This window comes from Choloepus didactylus, chromosome 13 (assembly GCF_015220235.1).
Source record: "Choloepus didactylus isolate mChoDid1 chromosome 13, mChoDid1.pri, whole genome shotgun sequence".
Classification (NCBI taxonomy): Eukaryota; Metazoa; Chordata; class Mammalia; order Pilosa; family Megalonychidae; genus Choloepus; species Choloepus didactylus.
In genome coordinates, this window is record NC_051319.1 from 29532678 (window position 1) to 29550059 (window position 17382).

General features: G+C 34.3%; 1 protein-coding gene across 1 annotated transcript; it reads left to right on the forward strand.

Annotated features, from left to right (window-relative positions):
• The first annotated feature begins 12233 nt into the window (after positions 1-12233).
• On the forward strand, positions 12234-14490 carry LOC119508005 (histone chaperone ASF1). Its single transcript, XM_037801415.1, has one exon. The coding sequence runs from the start codon at positions 12420-12422 to the stop codon at positions 13032-13034; it is 615 nt and encodes a 204-aa protein (XP_037657343.1). The 5' UTR covers positions 12234-12419; the 3' UTR covers positions 13035-14490.
• Positions 14491-17382: the final 2892 nt, after the last annotated feature.

The window sequence follows — 17382 nt, forward strand, 5'->3', positions numbered from 1 at the left end:
ACCACAGTAACTTAAAAATATTTGGGGGAGTGTAGTTTAGAGGCCTGATTCTCCTTAAAATTTTGCCTACTTCTGTTAACATTGATCAGTGGATTTGGAAAAAAGCAATTATTAAGGTGGTATTCTAATAGTGATTTTCTATTTTCCACATTCCTTTTATGTTTATTATTTGAATTATTCTGTAAGGAAAATTTGCCCCTTCTCTTCCATTTATTTATTTACTCTGATATTTATTTATACCAGTCTTACAAAGAATAATACATTTGGAAGAATCACACTACTAGAATTGAAGCCTTTTAAGCTACAGTAATAAAAGTAGTATGGTATTGGAAACAGATAAACAAATAGATGAATAAAATAGAAAAGAAAGCTAAATATGGCCATTTGACTTTTGACAAAAAAGTGAAAACAATTCAAGGAGAAAGAGTCATCTTTTTAACAAAGTTGTTTTGGAGCAATTTGTAGTACAGATGCAAAAATATAGGCCTCTACTGAAACTTCACACCTTATACAACAGTTTACTCAAAATGGATCATACGCCTAAATGTAAAACATAAAATGATAAAACTATTAGAAGAAAATGTAAGAGAAAATCTTTGTGACCTGGGGTTGGGCAAAGAATTCCAGAACATGACACCAAAACATGACAAGAAAAAATGATAAATTGCACTTCATTAAAATTTAAAATTTTGCCCTATGAAAGATTGTTAAGAAAATGAAGGTAAGTTATAGGCTGGGAGAAAATATTTACAAATAATATATCCAACAAATCACATATCCAGAATACATGAAGAACTCTCAAAACTCAAAAATAAGAAAACAATCCATTTTAAAATTGGTGGACGGACATGAACGGACGCTTGAGAAAAGAGATATAATGATGGTAAATAGGCACATGAAAATATGTGCAGCCTTGCTAACTGTTAGGGAAATGCAAATTAAAATCATAAGATGTCACCAAACACCTATTAGAATGGCTAAAAAGAAAAAAAATACTGATTATTCCAAGGGCTGACAAGGATGCAGAGCAACTGCAACTCTGCTACTCGGCTGGTATGAGTGCAAAATGGTACAGTCACTCCGAACAAATGTTTTGCAAGTTTCTTATGAAGTTAAACATATATTTACAATATGAATCGACAATCCCACTACTGGGCATTTAGTCTAGAGAATTTATGTCACACAAAAATTTGTAGAAAAATATTTATAGGAACTCTATTCATAATTGAAAAAACAAAAGAAAGCAAAACAACTGGAAACAACTCAAATGGCCTTTAATGAATGAATGGATAAACAAACTGGTTATATCCATATAATGGATACTTCTTAGCAATGAAAGAGAATGAACTGTCGATAAAAGAAATATCTTGGATGTATTTCAAAGGCCTTAGACCAAATGAAAGAAGCCTGTTTGAAAAGGTTACATGCTGCTTGATTCCATTTATATGACATTCCCGAAAAGACAAATCTATAATGTTAGAGAACAGATCAGTGGTTGCTAGAGGTAAGGGTTGGGGAGGAATAGATAAAAGGATAGCACAAAGGAGTTTTTGTTTTAATGGAACTGTTCTGTGGCTTGATTGTGGCGTGGTTACACAAATCTCTACATGTGTAAAAAAATTATAGAACAGTGTATTAAAAGAAAAAAAGAATATTGTGCAATAATTTTAAAAATAAAAGATAAAGTAGGGAGTCAAGGATATTTATCTTATTCTTTGGGTTGTAATTGAATACCCTTGGTATTTATTATTTTGCTCAAATTGTTCCAGATTTGACAATTGGGAGCTCTTTCAGATTGAGTTCTGTGTAAATATAGTTTTTCTTGGTGTTGTTTTATCAAAGTTTCATCAATAATATTCTAACCTTAACTGAAAGGTCAAGAAAGGGCAATAAAATGTATAATTGTTCACTGGAAAATGATTAAATTCTGAGTATTCAAGGATTTAATCTCTATTTGAGATGGCATCTGGTTGGTTGTTACAGATTAGTTGCCAATGGATTATTTCCTATGATAGACTTCCTTGACAATTTGTGAGCTCCTTCCTCCTTTGTAGCAATTAATTCATATTTTTAATTTCAAGCTGATATGTAATGATTTGTACAACTTTCTACTTCAGCCTCACAAGACTCTCTCAGCTGATTTTTCCTCAGTTAATACACTGAGTTGGTGGATGCTTATTTGAGACCTAAAGAAATATATTACTAACAATTACTTAACATTATTTAATTTATCAAAAGCAGACAATGTCTTTGTGCTTTCCACCAAGAATTGATACCAATATTTTAAAGTATAATTAAGGACTACATAATTCATGTGGTTATCATTAATTTTGGTAATTAATTCATTATTTCCTTTACTTAATAAGTGGAATACTAAACAGTGTAACCATTAAACAATTAATGCTACAAAGTAATATTTATAAGTAAAACATTTAACAAAACTTGTCAGAAACTAGCTTATTGATGCAATATTTACAGAAGAATAATAAAAATTCCATTTGTACTTGGGACACTATGCTCTTAGAAATAGGATGAACAATTCTAGGCATGGTCAAAATTCATTTCAGACTTTCAAATAGATTTCTATTACCTTTGATTAGGTGTAAGTTAATTCTTTTTACTGCCTATCATTTTTCCCAGAGGAAAAAAGGAAAATATCCATGAGTTTGCATGAGGGAAAGTGTGTGTGTGTGTGTGTGTGTGTGTGTGTGTGTGCGTGAGAAAACACAGACCCCTTCTATGGTGAACTTGTATGGCCTGCTTTTCATTTTCTCTTGGACTTTAGAAGGATTGTTAATTATGAGAGAAGAGCATGGTATGGTTGTGTCATAATTATTTAAAATTTTTGTGTGCTGCTTTGGCATCCATCTTACATTAGCAAAGCTACTTGCCTCAACACTGACTTTTGGCCTAGTTAATAAAGCAGCTTTCCAGTTCTTGGGCATAAACTTCCCCAGAGCCCAAACCTACATCTGCAGTCACCACCCATACACCTCATCCAAAACCCACAGCTGGGTCCAAATGGTAAGCTAACCATCCCCACTGCCCTCAGATCCCAAGCTCCTTCTCCTTTTTGTACACATTTGCTTTAAACCAGCCAATCTTTTGATTCCCAAAGGAAATATACTAACCTACATCCCTGGACCATGAAAATGACACAATCCCATGGCTCTCTCTTGCTCTGCTTGTGTGCTCCCCATCTGCTGGCTGAGCCACCTGAGCCAATCGCACTTCTGGACAACCCCTCGTGGCACTCCTCTCTCTGAAACTCATGAGTAGCAAACTATCTTTTTCTCATGCATTATAGTCTTGGTTTCCCATTGTGAGGCACCTGATACCCACCTCGACCCCAATTTATAATCTAACATAACTGGTTGCTACAGGCTATAGGCTAAACAGATAGATAGATAGACAGATAGACAGATAGCTAAATTGATATTGATAATAACAACAGATTGATTCTAAGGCAGATGAAACTTACCGAGGCAGGAAAACTTTATTTTTCATAGAATTTTGGATGTGTTTTAACCTCCTCATGCTTTGCTTGTAAATTAGAAATAAGCCAAAATAGTAACAGCATCATCTGAGCCAGTCTTCATTCCTCATCTTCTCCCTAGCATTAACATCTTCACCCAAAGAGGAATTGCTCAGTGCTGTGTGGAAGTTGTTTTTTAACCCCAATGTTCTGAAATGAATATAAACTTTCAATATCAAACTGTTTGTTTCTCATCAACCCAATCTTCTCAACTCCAGAATAAAGCTGAAGCAATGTTTGTCTCTACTTGCTTTAGTCTAGAAATACTTAGAGGCTGATCTGATCTTAGTGGAGATTTCAAAATCTCTTAGAGCAATTTTGTTTGGGGCTGTGATAAATGAGAAAAAACTGGAATTAGCTTAGGAACCAACACAAAAATGTTGCTTCCCAGGAATCTCAGAAATATCCTAGAATGAAGATCTCTCATTGTGGTTGCAGCCTGGTGTGCAAGGGTAGTCCCATCTGGTATGGATTCATGCCCCTGGAGTGGGTCTCTAGGAGACCCATTTCTTAAAGGGAAATGACTCAGTTTATAACTTCTCATAATTTGCCAATTATGTAGGCTTCTGGTAGTCTCAGAGTTGCTGAGAGTTGAGAGCCATTGTACAGTCTGACAATGACACTAAATAGATGTCAGACATCCAGGAATACAAACTTTAAGTCATCAGGCCCTGGAGATGACCATTTTCCAAACTTGAAGGAGGCAACCACAAAGCAACTTACTTCCTTCTAAACATCATCAACAAGCATTTAGTGAGGAACCAAAGCCTGTGTGATACCACAGTGGTTGTGAGCACTGAAGGATGCTCTGCAGGTAAATACTAAAAGAATGATTTCTTAGAAATTAGTTGGACAAACAGGTTCTGAGCTTTCTTATTATCAGAGGTTGGGGCACATTACTTGATTTCACACACACATTGAGTCAAGTATGAGATATTAATAGGAAAACACAGTCCCTGACCTCAAGTGGACTGACAAATATAATAGATGGACAACAATTCTACGACGAATATAAATAAAAATTTAAGCACAAATGTTAAGTGTTAGGAAATAGAGAAAATGAACTAATTTTGTTGAGATTTAACAAACAATCTTTCATAAAAAAAAACTCCAACCCTGTGAGGGAAGTGGCAGTATCCAATTTTTTAATGCAATTTTATGGAAACATATTCACATACCATACAATCATCCAAAGTGTTCAACCAATTGTTCATAGTATCATCATATAGTTGTGCTCATCACCACAATCAATGTTTGAACATTTTCATTACTCCAAAAAAAATAAGAACAAGAATAAAAATAAAAGTAAAAGAGAACACCCAAAACATCCCATCCCTCCCATACCCTTCATCATTCATTCACTTTTTGTCCCCATTTTTTTACTCTTCTGTCCATACACTGGATAAAGGGGTTGTGAGCCACAAGATTTTCACAATCACATGGTCACACTGTATAAGCTATATAGTTATACAATCATCTTCAAGAATCAAGGCTACTGGATTACAGCTCAACAGTTTCAGATATTTCCTTTTAGCTATTCTAATAAACTAAAAACTAAAAAGGGATATCTATATAATGCATGAGAATGACCTCCAAAATGACCTCTCTACTCTATTCGAAATGTCTCAGCCACTGAAACTTTATTTTGTTTCATTTCTTTTCCCCCTTTGGGTCCAAGAAAGCTTTCTCAATCCCATGATGCCAGGTCCAGGTTCATCCCCGGGAGTCGTGTTCCACATTGCCAGGGAGATTTACACTCCTGGGAGTCATGTCCCATGTAGGGCGGAAGGCTGCAAGTCCACCAGCCAAGTTGGCTTAGAGAGGCCATATCTGAGCAACGAAAGAGGTTCTCTGGGAGAGACTCTTAGTCACAATTATAAGTTGCCTTAGCAACTCCTTTGCAGTAACAAGCTTCATAAGGGCAAACCCCAAGATCTAAGGCCTAGCCTACTAAGTTGGTAGTCCCTAATGCTTGCAAGAATATCAGGAATTCCCCACATGGGGAAGTTTAATATTTCCACATTTTTTCCCAGTCCCTCAAGGGGGCTTTACAGATACTTTTTTATTCTCTGCCCAAATTACTTTGGGATGTATTGGGGCTTCACACTAACCTGTACAAACCAACCATATCTTACTCCCTATTGAAGATTCCATGTAATTATGGTGTTTGAATAAACTGACCATACACATTAATTATATAATGTGCTACAGAAAATATAGATTTTGCACCAAATAAACATTTTTTCCTTTGGTCTACACAGAAGTTGGTTTTCAAACCCAGTCATTATCATCCTTTGCCCTTTAGTCTGATTTACCTTAGTCCAACCAGTCCATTTCGTTCGTTATCTCTAACTTAAGTCTGATCTCTTCTCTAACAGTTGCTGTATGGAGTAATGCTGACATTCATAGCTGCTGCGCTCTGGCTCTGAGTCTTAGGTGTCACACAGATACCCTAAGTTCCAAGGCCTGACCAGGTTATACATAAAGAGTTCAGCATCTCAGAATTTAGAAATAACCGTTACAACTCCTGAATAGATGTGACTGCTGTAAGATTTTACAATCTAGGAACCTTTACAATAAGCCTTCACCTGATTGCCTATGTTCTCAGATTCAATTCTCAGAGTTTGTGCAAATTATAGTTCAGTCCATATTAGTGAGGTGTTACAATGTTTGTCTTTTCATTTCTTAATTATTTCACTCAACATACTGTCTTCAAGGTCCATTCACCTAGTTGCATACGTTATATTTTCATTCCTTCTTATAGCTGCTCAATATTCCATTGTATGTATACACCACAGTTCACCATCCTGTTTATCAGTCGATGTACCCTTAGGCCACCTCCATTCATTGCAAATCGTGAAAACTGCCTCCATACACACCTGTGTGCAAATGTCCATTCAGGCCCCTATCTCAGTTCTTCCAAGTATATGTCCAATAACAGGGTTGCAAGACCATATGGCAACCCCATTCTTAGCTTCCTGTAGAGCCACCACACTGCCTTCCAGATGGGCTGCACCATTCCACTTCCCCACCAACAGGGAATAGGTACATACCTCTCTCCACATTTTCTCCAGCACTTGTATCCCTCTGTTTATTTTTTAAATAGTTGTATTCACACACCATACAATCCATCCTAAGTAAACAATCAATAATTCCTGGTATAATCACATAGTTATGCATTCACCACCACACTATATATGAGGATATTTCCATTTTTTCTGCAAAGAAAGAGGAAGAGAAGAAAAAAATAAAATAAAAAATAAAATAAAATACACTGTAAAGGTCAGACAACACCACCACCAAGAAACTCATACCACTTCCTTATATCCCCCTTTTATAGATATTTAGCTTTGGTATATTGCCTCTGTTACAATTAATGGAAGCATCTTACAGTGTTATTGATAACTATAGACTGTAGTTTGCATGATTGTATTTTTTCCCCTATACCATCCAATTTTCAACACCTTGCAATGTTGACATTCATTTGTTCTCCCTCATATGAAAACATTCTTATTGTTACACATTTAATCATCAGCATTGACCACTCTAGGTTTCATTAAGTTATACAATCCCAGTCTTTATCATCTATCTTCCCTTCTGGTGTCATGCATGTCTCCAGCCTTCCTGTCATACTCATCTTTGTTCAGAGTACTTACAATATTGTGCCAATGTCACACTTTATTGTGCTATCCATTTCTGGATCTATACAATCAATCCTGTTGACATTCTGTACTCCTTTAGCATCAAATGCCCGATCTCTACCCTCTTTCTATCTCCTGATAACCTGTGTTCTTCAGTATAATTCTCACGGTCCCCCTTTTAACGTTAGTTCATATTAGTGAGACAATACAGTACTTGTCCTTTTGTTTCTGGCTAATTTCACTCAGCATAATGTCTACTGTCTACCATTTTGACTTTTGGATTTTATATGGCATATCTTATTTTATTATTTTTTCTCTCTTTCTCTTTTTACCCTTACTGATACTCTTCATTTCTATACTCTTCTCGAAACCTCTCTCTCCTATCTTTTCCTGTCTGCCTAGTATTCTCCCTTTAGTATTTCTTGTAGAACAGGTATCTCATTTACAAACGCTCTCCGTGTCTTTTGTCGGTGGTATCTCATATTATCAAAAGAGAAAATTGAGATGCTGGATCCTTCAGCAAATCATCCAGTTTCACTCTGCTAGCAAGTAGAAGATTTAGAATTGAATGTCTGGACTTTTCAGCTCTTAGGCCTCCTGCATTTCTGTTGTGTCTATTAGAAACAAAGATACAGTTGAGAGTGAGCAAGTTATAAACTCTTCTTGAATAGTTGCTGGTGGAATCAACAAAGATTTTGTGTGAAAAAAGTTTCAGAGGTTGAATAAAGACACTGACAAGATTGAAGAGCTTTAGTTACAAGGTCTCAGGGGCACAAGTTTCTTTTAAAGCAATACAGAATTTTTTTTTACATTTTAAAATATTTACAGAATGAATTTATAGTTGAATTTGAATGTAAGTAAGAACCAAGTAATTTGCTTTATAAAGAATGAGTCACTTTAAGTAATTCCATATACAGGAAAAGAACTGCAAAAAACCAAATAACTGATTCCAAGAACATTCTTTTGTTTTATTGCATCAAGAACCAGGAAAAGGACATCTAGATATGACTTCTGCCTTCAAAGAACTTGCTGTCTGTCATTAATTGTCAGCAATTGCAGAGATGGTTACTTGAAAATGTTCCTGGTGGTTATATTTATCTTCAATTATAATTTCACAAAAAATATAATAGGACTGTTGTTCACTGGTATAGAATTCCTATCATTAGAATCTGGACTTGTCCTAGGCAAAACTCTTATGTATGATGTTTGCCTTTTGGGACCATTCCTTCTTCTTCCTTTGAAAGTGTGTTGTTTGATTTCCTTTAAAACAACTTCTTTTAGAAGTGGTTAGCTTCCCACCCTTCCCACACTTTGTCCCGTCAGTGAAAAGAACAACAAAAGTATATTGCTCATGTCACTGATCAAGATAGATTGACAATTATATAGAATAGTAGAATTCAGCAATAGATTTAAAGAACACATCATGACCAATTAGAAGAGATTTAATCTCTCTCTTAGAAATTCTAAGATCAATATTAATATAAGAAAATCTTCTAACATAATATCACATAACAGGTTAAATAAAAAAAGTATATTATTTTAATGGATGTCTGAAAAATAATTGCTAAAATTCAAACCAATTCATAATAAACATGTATTACAATACAAAGGGTTTTCTTGTTGAATAAAAAAATATTAGAATCAATAGCAGCATTTATGCACAAACTGTGTATATGTGTGTATCTGATATGTATGTGTGCATTTTTAAAAGAATAGAAACAGCTGTTTTCAGATATTTAAAAGGAATGGATCAATTTTAAAATCAAGGATAATGCAAAAATGCTTACAGATTATTTAATAAATCTTTTAGATGTCTTGAAATCTAAGGAAAATATATATAAGAAGTAAATATTAGCAAGGAAAATGTAATATAAATACAAATATATGAAATTATATATTTTGACTAGCCAAATTAATCCATCACAAACTAATAAATATCTAGTCTTAAAACATATATACATTTTCTTGTATTTCTGTATTTCAGCAGCTAACAATAGCTTGAAAATATAATTTTAAAAGCTATAAATTTTATCAGAATAACAAAGATATGAAATATTTAGGCATAAATTTGAAATTTAATATGCAGAGAAACTTTTAATGGAAATTGTATAATCCTACCATTGGAAGATTTAAGCGAAGAATAATTGGAGATAAAGACCGTATTCCTGGAACAGACTATTTCATGTTACTATTTCATGTTACCAGTTCTAACTAATGTATACCAAGCATTCCACTCTAAATTCTGAAATCAAAATTTTAACTTGATAAAATTATTCTTGCTAAAAATAGATAAACTAAAAAATGTTTAGAAGGTAATATGCAGGAATATTTAAGAATAAAAAGGAGACCTGCCCCTATCAAACATTAAAATATATTATTTGGCATCATTACATAAAATAGTGCACAATTTTTGCAACATTTTAAACATTAATGATTGGAATAGAAGGTAAAGAATTGAAATGCCTATAATTATATAAGGGAAAACCTTAAGATAGAATTATTATATATTATTATTGTATATTTTAATTGTGTTTGGATCAATTATAGAAAAATGTATTTCCACCTCTTATTCTTTTATTTAAAATAAACAACAGATGCAGTAAACAGCTAAAATGAGCATTAAATAAGAGAAAAATTAACAAGTAATGGAATAGAATAATTAATAGCCATGGTAGAATAAGTGTTTTCTGTGTTTGAATTAATAGAAGAAATTACGATGAAATATATCTGCATGTTAAACTTTTAAATAAGAAAAATAAAACATAAATAAAATGATAATATTGTTTATTTATAAGTTATGGATATTTTCCTCAATTTGATGTGGATGATATGCATTCAGATTTGTAAGATTCAGGATCCCAAATAAATTAATAAATTAATAAATTAATGTGCAAACAATATGATAGCTTATAAAAGGTGAAATAAAATTGATAAAGGGAAAAATATCTAGCCTCTCTAGGTATCAAAAAAGTATAAAATAAATTTTAAGAAATTTTTTTTACATAGTAAAATTAGCAAACAAATGAAAAAAAATCCAATGCAAGTGATGCAGCAAAGAAATTGCATTATTCATTCATTACTGCTAGCTAGGTAATTTAATACAGCCTTTCTAAAAAGAAATATGGCAGAGAAATTTCATTGCTTTTACACCTGAATATCATAATTTCATTCCTAATTTTACCCCAAATCAGTAATCAAATAGAAACAAAAAAATGCTCAAATATATTCATTTTAACTTGATTATGATAGCAATATAGTTTCCAATGTAAAACACTTCACTAATATATAGTACAAGTCAATAAAATATACATATATTATGCAGGTATGTGTATGTATCCTTCACTATAAATATTAAGGCCATGTTGAGAAACCAAAATGTTCATGACATAATGTGAGTTGAAAAACAGCACAAAATATGTTAAATTTTATTACATTAATATTGGATTTATACAAACATACAAGTGCCACAGTTCATTGACAGTGGATAGGAACAGATTCATCACATAAACTAACCACCACTCATTCCTTGGCTTGCTACAATATGTTAACATAAGAAGATAAAATTCCTTGACTCACTTTTCTGTCTGCTTTTCTGTTTACCTAACTTATCTGCTAGATAAGTGGCTATCATTTATGATAAGCAGTGACTCAAATTTGTAATGTTCTCTGGGACATAACTCTTGGGAGTTATCTTGCTTAGAGAGGCCTGGAAATTGATCCTCCACCCACCTCATCTCCCCAGAATCACCTTGAGGTGGACTGTAGCCGATGCCTGACTTTGCTGTTCATGACAGCCCAAGAACGTCACTTCAAGGTAAGATAGACTCTGTGGGACACTTTATGTTCCAGAGCTTCCCTGTGGATCAGGGTGAAGCTAAATTTCAGTAGTTGCTTGCCTCATGAATGCCATCTCAGGCTCTGTTTATAGGTAATACAATCTAAGATAATGATTAAACAAAAAATTGCAATTGTATGTGATGTGTAATATGAAAGGTGAAGAATAAAAAGCCATGGGTATACAATGTAGGAGTCTAGATTAGAGAGTTAGAGTTATCTTCCTTGAGAAAATGACATTTAAATTGAGACATTAAGTCTTTTGTCTGTTATCTGTTTTTTTTTATTTTTAATGGCAAAGCCATGGGTATACAGTGTAGGAGTCTAGATTAGAGAGTTAGAGTTATCTTCCTTGAGAAAAGGACATTTAAATTGAGACATTAAGTCTTTTGTCTTTTATCTATTTTTTTTTTAATGGCATGGCATGCATTTGTGAAATGGCTGGCCCTGTTTAAGGTCCTTAATCTTTGATCTTGACCATCATGAAATTAACTGGTCCATATCATGGCAGAGCCCTTTTCTCATTAGCTTTAAGCTATCAATGCTGTTCACTGATTGGAGTCCAAACAACACAGAGTAACGAGTTACTCAGGCAGAATGCCCATATCTACCCATTAACAACTGCTTTAAGAAAGATCCATAAAACTCGCCCATTGAGCACTTCCTTCAACCTACATGTGTATGGATGTGTGTGTGTATGTGTGTGTGTGTAATTTCTCAGTATTTGTGTTTTTATAATTAACACTCCTTTTTGGTAATGAAAACTGTCCAGTAGAAGTTAGGTAGTGCCCAAAATGATAACTATGTTTACCATAATGCTATTATGGGCAAGAGCTATGCTTCTGTGTAACGCAGCAGAAATAATACTTTCCTTAAATTAAGGTTTGGGGTTAAACCCATACTGTGAAATAGAGAAGTAGGCTATTGATTCTCATATATATATCAGATGTATCTTGTTAAGGGGACAGAAAAAAAGTGTGAGAGACACCAACCACTGAGATCTTGGTGGAGGAATGGGATGCAACTTTACAAAAAGCCATTTTCATGGAAATTACGATGAAATGAAATGACAGTAAACAATTCTATTGTTTTTTATTGCCAATTGTGCTAGAAAGCACAATTATCCCATATACAATTTTCAAGTGAATATTATCGTGCCCCAAACACATTAAAACACTTTTGATAAAAGGCAAAATAATAATAAAAGTTAGTAATTGGAAATAGGAAAGCTGAAAACACTGTGGAGTGCGCCCGTGTAAATAAAAAGGAAAAAAAAGTTTCTCAAGTCGCCGCTGCACGACGTCGGGCAGCGCCGGGGCGGGGGTCTGCGCTCTCCCGAGCGGCCGCGCGCTGGACTTTATTGTGCCGCAACAAGCCCGCGTTCCCATTGTTTGTGTTTTTTTCAAAATATGGCAAAGGTTCAGGTGAACAATGTAGTGGTGCTGGATAACCCTTCTCCTTTCTACAACCCCTTCCAGTTCGAGATCACCTTCGAGTGCATCGAGGACCTGTCTGAAGACTTGGAATGGAAAATTATCTATGTGGGCTCTGCAGAAAGTGAAGAATACGACCAAGTTTTAGACTCTGTTTTAGTGGGTCCTGTTCCTGCAGGAAGGCATATGTTTGTATTTCAGGCTGATGCACCTAATCCAGGACTCATTCCAGATGCAGATGCAGTAGGTGTAACAGTTGTGTTAATTACATGTACCTATCGAGGTCAAGAATTTATTAGAGTTGGCTATTATGTAAATAATGAATATACTGAGACAGAATTAAGGGAAAATCCGCCAGTGAAACCAGACTTTTCTAAGCTTCAAAGGAATATTTTGGCATCTAATCCCAGGGTCACAAGATTCCACATTAATTGGGAAGATAACACAGAAAAGCTGGAAGATGCAGAGAGCAGTAATCCAAATTTACAGTCACTTCTTTCAACAGATGCATTGCCTTCAGCATCAAAGGGATGGTCCACATCAGAAAACTCACTAAATGTCATGTTAGAATCCCACATGGACTGCATGTGACCACCTACCATCCCTTTAGTAAAAATTAAGCTATAAAAACACACAGAACTATTTCCCTGAAATTCCGTAAGTACATAGTCAAGACACAATGTGAAGAATTTGTTTTAAAAACATCCTGTAGAAAGTTTATAAGAAAACCAGTATTTGAGCAAATTGTGGAATATAAATACAACTATTTTTAAGTAATTTTTTTCTCTAATGTGTTATTTTATTTGTTCTGAAACTAATATGATTAAAGCATATATATTCTTCTCCTCTATAATGTAATTAAAATACTTAAAAGAAAAACCATGAATCATTAGACCAGGTTGTAGAAATGTCTTAGCTTCCTGGATGATAATCTTATGGGCCACTATTTTACTGGTCTGGAAAGAACAAAGTTCACTTCAACTAAAATGTTTCTTTCTGTGAAAACATAACAGTGTGGTTTACTTTAAGGGGCAAATTTCCATTCTTTTTTCATGTGTCCTTAGAAGGGGACATATGAAATCAACTATATGCTACCAAGGACTTCAGGATCTGATTTTCCAGGCTACCCTGAAGCCTCTATGGCTACTATTGCAGTTCATGTAATGTTGGACAGCTTTTGGTTTAGTGTCTAAGATGATAACAAATGTCGTTAATTGCTTATAAGGTCCTCCTCTGGCTATGGTTTTTGTTTTTATAACAGAGCTTAGGATATCAGAGCACTCCCTGAATCATACATTATCATCACCTAGTGAATTGAACTTGTCTAAAACAAATACAATTCCCTAAGTTTAAGAATAGGAGATTATAATGTTTCAGATCTGTTCATTTAGATTTACAAAAATACCATGAACTTAACTTTTGAAAAATTGTTTTGATAGATCATCTGTTGCTGGCTGCATTTATATAAAAACAGTGGATTTGGAAAAAAATATTTAGCTTTAACATCATAGATAAGTTACTATTTTGGAAATACGTATTTTTCATACCTGTAGTACTCTTCCCCACATCCCCTGACACTCATGCGGAATAAAATTAGGCATATTTGTGGTTGATATACTCTAGATAGCTTTTCTGGGTCAATTTTTAAAGCACAGTCTTGGAGACGAATCCATTAACTAGATGGGTCAAAAGGTTCTTTTTCTTTGGTGAGAACTAGGTCCTTCCTCAAAAAATTTCTTATGCTCCATTAAATTAAGTAGAATATTTTACTCTTGCTGCTAAGCAAGACAATAGCCATATGATGCAAAGTTATGCAGTGCCTTCATATCTAAAATTTTTATACTACACTTTTTAAAGCTTTTATTTTGAGGAAGGGAAAAGGACATCTGTCTAAACATGGATTCTAAGTTGTGCCTATTTCCTGTCATTCTAAAGAAGTTAATTTGTGAAGCCAAATTTTGCTAAATGTTAAACTTTGAAGTTTAATATACCAGATTATTTAAAGATTGTCCATTAACCAGTTCAAAGATTTCAAAAGTAAAATACTTGTGACTGTAAAAAAAAAAAAAAAAAAAAAAAAAAAAAAAAAAAAAAAAAAAAAAAAAAAAAAAGTTAGTAATTACTATATTTCAATGTTTACCAGGACAAAATACGTTTAGTAAACAGATCTATAGTCACTGCAATTAAAATAATTTTATTTTAGGATGTAAAATGTGGTTTATCTATTAAAATGCACATTTAGTTTTAAATTTATTCATGTTCATGAAGAAAATTACTTAGAGGTATCAAATAGCACACTGAAGATATCACAGGGACACAATGGCCTTTGTAAGGATCATAAATATATTCAGTTTCTTACCTTTAGATATTATTTTTAAAAATAGAATCCATAATTTTTTTTTTTCCTCAGAGGATACTCTATTGAACAAAAACAGGCATCCTTTAGGCCTTATAAGGAGACAAATATATCACACCCCCCAAAAACAGATTTACAAATTGTGTTAAGTGCTTTGAGAGGGCAAAACAGGTTCTGGTTTTTCTCCCGTATTCTTTTCTGGCTGTAAGTGCTGTGGGAGGCTGTCTCTCTAAGAGAACGAATGCTGGATACATTCAGTCCTTTATTCCTCTCTGCACTCCCAGAAGAGGTCACTTCCTGTTCCACTTGGATGCCTCCTACCGGTGTGATCTCCTAAAGTCTGGACAATGGCTGCCTTTTGTGAGGTGCTCCTGGCTTCTGCTACCTGTTCCTAATTGGCTTCTGCCTACCTCTCCTTTGTTTCCCATTTGTTTGGCTTCACTTCCTTTCTTCCTTTCCTTCCTTTCTCTTCCCAAATCTACAATTTTGACTGCCATTTTGAATTTAACTTGGAAATTACATCTTGCTCCAATCCTCACCCCCCATCTAAGTGTAATGGAAACTGCCATGGTGGTGTGTCTGCAGCACTGGGTGAAAGTGTGGACCCTGAGGCAGAACTTCTGGGCTCAAATCCCTGATACCAGAGGCAAATCACTCATTCTTTCTTGTGCATTAATTCCACTCCCTGTAAAATGGGAATAAAATTAGTTCTTACCTCCTAGGATTCTAGAGAAGATTAAGAGAGATAGTACCTGATAAATACCCAATCAGCTGATGTTACTCACTTGATGTTAGTCCCCTTGCTCTAGTTGAAATCCACATAAGCATCTCTCTTTACCTTCTAAGCCCTGAGATTTTTCTGTTTCCCCTCATAGAATCTTCTCACACAAAAGCTTTAATCAGCAAAGCAAACTCTACTAAAGATTTCCTGGTAGAGAAAATGGAGTAGATTTCTGTAGCATACACCATGGTACACCATGCAATGGTCTCCCTTACATATTTTCATATTTCCAATATCTCTTTTTAGTGACATTCTGACCTCACCCTTACTTACTCCTTCCTCTATATTGCTGAACAATTCCACTCAACCCCAAATACTTCTACGAAACTGTGTACTACAATATCTGTAGGTGCTCAGCAAAGCCACACTGAGGTCCTCAGTTCTTCAAAGACACATTGGTAGTCAACTTAAGTTATTTGGGCACACCTAAGTAATTCTTCTAAACACACATAGAACTTTCTACAAGATGAATTATGATGAACGAAATTTTCTTCATCTTATTACATGTGTTTTAGTGATTTTGATTGTGTTTTAAATTTTTTTGACATTTAACTTAAATCTTCCACTATCCTTAGACTTCTCATTCATTCATTTGTTCATTGAAAACTCTTCTATTGAGAACATTCTGTGTGCTGTGTACTGAGCCAGGTATCAGGGATACAGCAGTGGATGAAAATAATGCCCTCATAAAGCTAACACACTGAGCCATTGCTAGTCCTCATGCCTGGCTAGCAAGAGGTCACACTCCCCTCACACCCTAAAGAGTGGTGGATGGACCACTCTCAAATATCTCTGTGTCTTTCCTACCCTGAGAAGAAATTTCTGGCCCCAGAACAGAATTAATGCTTGTGCCCATACCCCTCTCCTGATCTCTCAGGTCTTACCTCAGAGTGTTCTCTTCCTTCCTGGGACATGACACAAACTTTGGGCAATGACTGATAATGGAGGGATACGATTTGGCTACAGAATATTCCCATGTCAGTGAATCTACAACTTTTGAGGAAATAAATAAAACATTCCCCAAATTCAGGGATAAAAAGTTAAGCATGAACATATGGTGTTTTGTCAAATCCTTTTTAAAAGAAAGGCATGTTTTAATATTGATACTTTTGTCAATTTAATTATATCATAATCTTTGATTTTTATCTTCATTTTAGAGACCTTTGAATTCCATTGTTATACCAGTAGAAATATAACCTACTAGATGGAAGAATGTCAGAAAATATTTATAAATATTGTCTTTTCTCTTGGTCTTGTAAAGTAGACCAAATTTGTATCATTCTTATTGAGAGCATCTCACATTTTATACGAGTACACTTTCCAACCATTTACAAAAGAAGAAGGGGAGGAAGAAATTTGCACTACATGGTGGTTTAATTGTCATTGTAAATGGAAGCTGTAGGAGGAGTTAAATATGCAATTATTTTAGTAAAACTTCTTTTTTTGTTGTTTTTTAAATCAGCCCAGTTTAAAGCTCTGCTATATTTCAACAAATTGTAAAACTGAAGGGCTCTTGGGTCCATGACTCTTTGAAGGGAATAGATTAACCTGATATTGAATTTAGCTCCACCCTAAATTAATTACTTAGGGCTTATGTGATTTTTTTAAATTCAATTTTATTGAGATATATTCACATAGCATGCAGTTACACAAAGCATACAATCAGTTGTTCACAGTACCATTATATAGTTGTGCGTTCATCACCCAAATTAATTTCTAAACATTTTCTGTACCACACACACAAAAATAAGAAGAATAAAAATTAAAGTGAAAAAGAACAATTAAAGTAGAAAAGAACACTG